Source organism: Taudactylus pleione, unplaced genomic scaffold (genome assembly GCF_031769625.1).
Source record: "Taudactylus pleione unplaced genomic scaffold, aTauple2 ptg000242l, whole genome shotgun sequence".
Taxonomy (NCBI): Eukaryota; Metazoa; Chordata; class Amphibia; order Anura; family Myobatrachidae; genus Taudactylus; species Taudactylus pleione.
In genome coordinates this window covers 6,759,108-6,767,613 of record NW_028284644.1, presented here as the reverse complement: position 1 = coordinate 6,767,613, position 8,506 = coordinate 6,759,108, and the positions used below count along the sequence as shown (strand labels likewise).

The following is an 8,506-nucleotide window of genomic DNA, read 5'->3' as shown; positions in this document are numbered from 1 at the left end:
TGTGCGGCTGTGCCATCATAGTTAGTGCCAGTTGTATCTCACCCCGCGGAATGATGATATCATCTCGTGAGTCCCTCTCTCTGCTCCTGGCTCCGGGCGCGACTGGGAGACAAGTGACAGGCAGCAGGTTGTGTTGGCGGGTATATTCTTTCCTGGGTGGTGGCCTCGGCAGTAGCTTGCTGGATAAGTGAGTAACACTGTGTTTATAGATACTGTAACAAAACATTTTGTTTGTCACCGCTATCCAAAAGTGTATTCTGAGTTACTAGTGCAGCACGTGTATGTATATATATATATATATATATATACAGATATAGATGATAGATAAATAAGGATATTTATATGTATATCAGTATTTTCCCTACACTTAATTTCTCGCGTGTTTTGCCCAGCAAAATGCACCTGCCATCTGGCACTTCGATGTGGCCCAAAAATGGGCACTGGGAAAACACGCAAGACTTATTATTAAGACTTATTGTCACAGTGCCAGGCAGTGCCAGACTGGAGGGCAGAGCAGATCCCTCCCCCAGTGTAAAAGGAAGGGCGCTTTGTTGCCGGCAGGAACAGATGCCAGTGAACAGTGGGATGCCTGCAACCACTCTCTGCGTTTCAGGGGCCGTGTGGTGTGTTACTGGGCCTTCTCTGTAGCCAGTAAGTGGTGCAGCTTCTGGGCTGCTAACTGTGTCCAAAAAATGTGGGGCAGTTTATAGGCACTGTTAAAAAATCTATTTGTTTCCAAAAAGCAAGTGGGCAGTATATGGTCAGCTCTTAAAAAATGCTGACCTGTCATGTTCCGATGAGTGTGTGCTTCTCACATGCTAGACACAACCCCAAAAAGGTGCAGACATTTTCCTACCATGCTAGGGCCACACCCTCTCCAGGGGATCCCCGGTAGGTTGCTGTACAAGGGGCCGCCACCACAATCCTGCCCGCACCCACCAGTCCGCTCTCCACTACCACCCCCGCCGCATGGGTGGGAAAGTGTGGGCAGACAGGCGGCAGCAGTCCGTCATACCGTCCTCTACTCAGAATGCAGGGCATGACGTCATCACACCCGCCAGGTGCGTCCGGCATTCTGGGAGGAGCACTGCAGTGTGAGTACTGGATTGCTGGACTGTTATGGGGGCATTAGAGTGTGGAGCTGCGCACCTTGGCCATTTTTTTTTTTTAGGATTTGGGCGCATGCGTGGGTATTGAGCGGATATGGCCATTGCACGCTTGTCATTTAGCGTTGGGGGACGCGTCATACAATACCCAAGTTTACGTTACGGGGCGGAGAGCTTTCATAGGCCCGATGGGGTACACCTCACGGGCTCGGGGCTAGAGCGGTTGATCAGTAACCTCTGCAGTTTTCCCTTTATATTCAGGAAGTTCACAGTTTGGTGGCAGGCCTGGTGCTGTGAACCGGGCTTTGGCGGGAAGCAGTGCTCCTGGGCGGCCTGTTATTAGCGCAGGAGTGCCTGTGGTAGCATTTGTACTTTGAGAGCGGCCAGTTTATCACCGCCTAAAGGGAGGAATGGTCTTTGTTCCAAGGGAGGGGACAATGCTGTGCCAATTAAGGGAGGGTGGTACTGCCACAGGTCAGTCTGTGCAGGCCGGGAATCCGCCCCTATTATTCAGTTTTAGTATCCATCTGTCTGTGGCCTTGGAGCACTGCTTTCTTCTTGCCACCTATTCTAAAATTTAAATTTGATCAAAAAATTCTAGCTGTGACCTCTTTTAATTCCATATACATGTGTCAGTGTGTTTATTTCTAGGTTTCGGATTAAGTTAAATTAACAAAAGGGAATAATAAAACAAATGGGTGACTTAATAACATATGGCAGAGTCACCAATGTGTACACAATATGTAGCATAATTCTTATACTTAAACATAAATATCAAATTACATATCACAATCACAGCAATCCAGCATGCTAAGCCGGTTATGGATACAAAGGAGTAGAGGAAATAAAGGGCCTCGTTTATCAATGAGTTATAGTCTTGTTATCACTCGATACAGGAATAACAAGAATAACACTCGTTGATAAATTAGGCCTAAAGGCTGTCAACATTTGTGAATAATTCTGTTTTCCCTGTGAAATTGGTTAACTTATGTGGTGGTTAAAGTGACATCTAGATGAATATGTCTGCCAGACAGGGATGTGATCCTGCAGGCTAATAGGAAGATACTATGCGGCAGTTACCTATTTAGCCACACGATTATAGGCGTATAGGGTGCACACACGCAATGGATTTTATTCAGCTTATTAAACAAATAATAAAGGCATTAAGTGCTGGGCACCACCCTCAGGTAACACTACAACAAACCAGAGGTGCTCCTAAGTTTGTAAGATGTGGAAAAAAGAGCCACACTGTGCTACACTGAAAACATCCAACCTCCTACCACTGTAAGCCCTTACAATAAGTAGAAACTGTTTTCTCATTAATGTCTGCAATTAAACATGAAGTGACATTGGGGCTGTCTTTTTAAAAGAGACACTTTTGTGTTTTTGAAGCTTTCTTACATTGGGCAAGGAGCTTAGAAATGCAAAGTGATCAATTGAAGTGTGACTGGAAATAGCAAAATGCAAACAATAAAGACCATATTTCTGTCCGCTCAGAGCTGATTCAGAGATCATGTTGCTTTGTGAAGTGGAAGGACGATTCTAAGAACCCCTCTTTTACCTCTCTTTAATCTACCTGTTCCGCAGAATAAAACTGGTGAGCCTACTCTGTACTTAGAAATTACCTTCTTAATTTCTTTGTTGCCGACTGTCCACTTCACTATACGCACATGTAACTTTTGCACTAAATTTTATTATCTTCGCTCTATCCATCCCTTACTATCCCCTCTCTGTAATAACCCAGCGTTTCCCCCTGGTATCAACCATCGGTTATTCCACTCCTGGACCTGTCAAAACATTTTCTTTCCTCTCGATATTGCTCCTTTGCGTACCTTTCCTGATTTTGTTAGCATACAGACTCGGTTCTTCATCCCACATAAGGTATTTTATCAATACCTTCAAATTTGGCATTTCTATCACTCCCTCTTGACAAACTCTCCACCCCTCACTTGTCTCCCCATAGAATCTTTATGTAGGCACGCCCAGACCACTAGAAGTCTTATCTTAACCATATATCAGTTGTTACTATCACACAACCAACCTCCAAAGGAGGCCCATTAGCTGGCCTGAGAACGAGACACAGAACAGACGAGACTCTGAACCCCGTGGAGTGGTCCGAAATTAGGCTGGAGATTGCCAAGAGCTCCATCTTTGTAAGGAAAACACTTACAGACTCTACTTTCATTGGTACATGGTTCCTACCCATCTACACTCGATTTTTCTTACCACTTCAGATTTATGTTGGCTCTTGCGTGGCCAATGGGGAGCCTTGCTGCACATTTGGTGGTCGTGCCCTCACATTCAACCTTTCTGGAGGAAACTTCACAACTTAATTAAGTCTATTACTGGCATTTCAATGCCTAATTCTCCACTTCACTCTTTGTTATCCTTGCCCATACCACACGTTCCTCACCCACTTCAAAAGTTAATCAAACATATTCTATATGCAGCTAGAAGCCAAATTGCCTCCAAATGGAAAGCACCCTCTCCTCCCTCCCTCTCAGCTACTATTAATGCGATCTGGTCCATCTACAGAATGGAAAGGATCACCTCTGTATTACATGACACCCCAAGTCACCTAATCAAGGTTTGGACTCCATGGACTATTCACTTTGAGGCCGAGCCCCATTTAACATGATATAGCTCTTTGACCATTCTAGATATTAGACTGTGGTGACTCACACCTACTGGTCCCCTCTACCCTCCCTTCCCCCCTCTCATTATATACCTTCACCCCTGCTCTTTTCCTATTCCATGCTTGTTATCCCCCACCTTTACATATTCCTTGCTTTTAGGTTAACAACAAGATTGCTGATATACTCAAGAGATATTCAGCCGTCATTCCGGCCATTCGATTACTAATACCTTCCATTTGTGTATTACACTCTCTATATCGGAATGTTTATCGGTTTCTTTTTACAATTAATCATGCCCTATTGGCTCTTATCCCCCTTATGTTGTATTTTATGCTTAATTTTGTATATTGTGTAAAAAAAAATCTCAATGAACAGATTATTAAAAAAATAAATAAAAAAGAAATTACCTTCTTGATTTCATCCAGCTCCTCCTACCAGCCTTTGCAAACTGCTGTTCTTCCACACATTTCGTCATCTTCTACGCTATTTGGCGGAAATCTAGAAGCATCTGCACCAAGGCAATGCTCACAGACCACCATAGGGGATTTTTAACTGTGCTTCAGCTGTCTTGACCTAACTAAATAAGGCCTACTGTACTTTGTACTGGAAATTGGTGCCTACTGTATATGTCCCAATAAATCTATAATACTGTACAGTGGGCATGATGGGGTTATCATGGTATTGTATACTGGGCATGAGAGGGCTATACTCATATTTACCAATTCTCCCAGAATGTCCTGAGAGTCCTGAATTTAGGGGGGTTGTCCCAGATTACCAAGGGAGTGGGCTAATCTCCCAAATGCCACCCACTTTCGAGTGAAGCGGGCATTACGGGGGTTTGATGATGCAATTTGCATTGTATGGCGCAATCATGGTCCCGCCACCTGCTATACGATATTTCTTTTTGTCTTGGGGACGTCAATTAACTAAAAAAGATGTGGTTTAACCAAGAGACATGTGACCTAAAATTTGCCTTGTATTGGTGCATACACACGATCAGATTTTTTCTTCAGATATGGACGATAACGATTTAAAAATCGTTCAGTCGTTCATATCTGAAGGAAAATCGTTCATATCTGACATGCCTGAACGATGGACGATCAACGATGCGCGTTCCCGTTTGTCAGATAACGATATCTGACATCTGATGGGTTTGCAGTCAGACTTGGACGATTCCATTCATTTTAATGCAGTCAAAAATCGTTCAATCGTTCAAATCGTTCAAAACTTTGGTCAAATCGTCCACTCGTTCAAATCGTTTAATCGTTCAGTCGTTCATCTGACAAATCTGACAAGTCTGACAAATCTGACCGTGTGTACGCTCCATTAGTTTATTTTTTCATTTTGCCTTGTCTCGCCAAACATGGTTCTTGTACCTCATTTCCCAAATTTGTAATATCTTCCATTCAGTATGTGGCCGCCGTGAGACAGACTCTTCAGATATCACTATGGGAGTCCATACTGTTATAAACTTTCATGTGGTTGCCAGTTCTGGTTTCTTAGTATCAAGCAAGTCTGCATATTTGCCAATAAACCTCAGACAAATTTGTGGGTGAAATGTTGTACAGAAAATTTTACAGAATACACAGTTTACAAGGCAAAGTTCAGTAGCTTTATTTACAGCAGGTTTTCTCATTTGTTTTCACAAAGTTCATCATGACCCAGAATGAAGGGCTCAGGGGATGATTTACCTTAAATGGCTCAGATTTGTTATACTTCAGCAAATGTTGACTATATTTATATTCTTAAGATCTCCAGACATTCCATCATGTACTGTCTGTATTGTATCCAATCTCTCAGCTTCACAGTATCCAGCTCTCTAGGTCTTCCCTTCAATCTGTAAATGTACCCCAACACTTTCTTCACATTCTCAATGTTTCCGTTTACCCCCGGTATCTGCCCTTCAAGAGGAAAAGCACAGGCCACAACATTCCATGCAAATCTCAAGGCAGTCCCCAGATTCACAGCAGGCATCCACAATGCCACAGTCAGTGCTACAGGAATCCGCACAATCAGGACAACCACCAGCTGAGCAGCAGGTGCAGCAAAATCCAGCGCAGTCAGCCGAGCACGAACCACATGTCAGGATGTCCAGCAGCAGGTTACACAGGGAAAGGAACTGACAGAACAGCAGGGCCAGGGTACACTGTACACAGCAATCTGACAAAAAACCACAACAACCTGTATTAGTGAAGTGAGACACTGGATGAATGGGGACACCAGCCTTGTCCACTAACTCATTTATACATCCACTGTTGACAACATGAGCAAGAAAGTTCTCAGTAATTTGTAAGAAGGTGAGACATCTCTATGCCACATCACATCTTGTTATGCCAGGATAAAACTTGTAAGACATCATTGGAATGAGACACATGGAGGTTACAGGTGAAAAATGTAGAAATGCACCTTGCGATGCGACTTGCAATCCGACGGCCGACATATCAGGCGATCCACACACATGACGCGATCGGGTGGCCGACCACCCGATATGCCGGCACCCCCCTTCCCCACCCGCATAGTGCTGCTTGGGATTGTACATCTCATCCCCAGATCAAGTGAACATGCAGTAAGATCAGGAGGTGCGATGTGCGACCCCACGGGAGTGCGCACTGGCCGATAGCATGTCCACACACGGTACAATATAGCAGCGATCGGCACTGTGTATGGGGGCCTTAAGTGTTAGTCCTTTTTTGCCAGGGTTTGGCTAACTTTTTACAAGACAATCATTTTTTTTTATTTTGGCATAGACCAATTAAAAAATGTATTTCAGACTACAAAATACATTGCAGCAATGATATCGTATATCCTATAGAATTCAAGCTATTGTACGCTATCATCCTAAAATGATGATTAAAAATGAGTTCTTAATAAAACTAAAAATCCCATGCAAACACAATATAATATACAAACTGTCTATTAAACGACAATGTGTAGAATTTGTCTATACAGCATATATCTAGTTTTAAGCTTGAGTGCACTTACGAAACAAAACTACAATCTTGCTAAATTGCATATAGGGAAATTACTCTAAACCATAATTTCTAATTTCACAGAATTAATGTCAAAATTAAAATGACACCTCCAGACTTATTCTGTGGGTTCTGTAATTAAATATAATTTTATATATGTTTGTGGACCATAATAGTGTAAGTGTTTAATAATTAAAAAAATGTAAATTAAAGTTTTACTTTTCCTAACTTGGGATTTATATTATTATTATTATTATTACTATTATTATCAAGATATATGTGGGTATTTTTTGTATAACTTATAGTCAATTTTATTGATGCTGTGACTCTAATGTTTGTAATATGATGATAATAATGTACTTGCTATAATGAGATGATGTTTATTGGATTATATAATAGGGGCACATATGGTATGCAACTTCCTTGACGCTAGTAGAATTGTACTTGGTTGTACTTATTGTTCCCTGGCAACAGGCTATGAAGTCTGACGTCAGTGGTGGGCGTGGAGTTCCATGACCGGAAGGCTGGGTTTGCACCTGGTATTGGTTATGGAATTAAGGTGAGTTGTATGTATTATTTGTATACCTGATAATGAAGCAGTAAAGACATTGAAACAATTGGAGTAATCCTGTGGTTTACAGTACTGTATTACCTGAGTGCCGCCGACGAAGTTGTACATATATATAGAGATGAGCGGTTCGGATTCTGTGGAATCCGAACCGCTCCGAACATAGGGGATCCGAGTCCACCCGAACCCTGTTCGGGTGTTCCCCACCTGACTCGAATCCCCGTTCGTGGCCGAACGGCGGCCGCCTGATGTCGGATTCTCGCTAGAGAATCCGACATCAGGGCTCCTCAAGTGTAGGGCATGTGATAACGGTCTACCCTACACAGATCAAACATACAGCCGCCAGCGGCAGCTCTGTGTTTGTTACAGCAGCCAATGAGAGTCACACAGACTCTCATTGGCTGCTGCATGGAGGGAGCCGGCTGGAGCTCACTCAGGAGCTCCGTCTTCCGGCTCCCTCCTGGTTGCGTGGCAGCAGAGCGGACGGTGGCTGGAGCGGGGATACAGGTACGTTTTTTTTTTTTATGTGTGTATGGCGGCCTGCTAATGGGGGTCCTACTACTGGGGGGGCCTACTACTAGGGGCCTGCTAATGGGGGTATTCTACTGGGGGCCTGCTTATGGGGGCATACTACTGGGGGCCTGCTAATGGGGGGCATACTACTGGGGGGTCATACTACTGGGGGGCATACTACTGGGGGGGCCTGCTAATGGGGGGCATACTACTGGGGGGGCATACTACTTGGGGGCCTGCCAATGGGGGGAATACTACTGGGGGGGCATACTACTGGGGGCCTGATAATGGGGGGCATACTACTGGGGGGCATACTACTGGGGGGCATACTACTGGGGGGGCATACTACTGGGGGCATACTGCTGGGGGCCTGCTTATAGGGGCATACTACTGGGGGGGCATACTACTGGGGGCCTGCTAATGGGGGGCATACTACTGGGGGGGGCATACTACTGGGGGCCTGCTAATGGGGGGCATACTACTGGGGGGCATACTACTGGGGGCCTGCTTATGGGGGCATACTACTGGGGGCCTGCTAATGGGGGGCATACTACTGGGGGCCTGCTAATGGGGGGCATACTACAGGGGGACCTGCTAATGGGGGGCATACTACAGGGGGTCCTGCTAATGGGGGGCATACTACTGGGGGCATACTACTACTGGGGGCACTGCATAGGGGGCCCTACTACTATGGGGACTGCATAGGGGGCACCA

General features: G+C 44.6%; 1 protein-coding gene across 1 annotated transcript in view; it reads right to left on the bottom strand.

Moving 5' to 3' along the window:
• Nucleotides 1-5,506: 5,506 nt before the first annotated feature.
• The window catches only part of MDFI (MyoD family inhibitor), a 51,832-nt gene continuing 48,832 nt past the window's right edge, over nt 5,507-8,506 (bottom strand). The window contains exon 4 of the mRNA XM_088479641.1: nt 5,507-5,902. Within this exon, the coding sequence (XP_088335767.1) occupies nt 5,646-5,902 (257 nt within the window). The 3' untranslated portion in view covers nt 5,507-5,645. The remainder of the gene's footprint in view (nt 5,903-8,506) is intronic.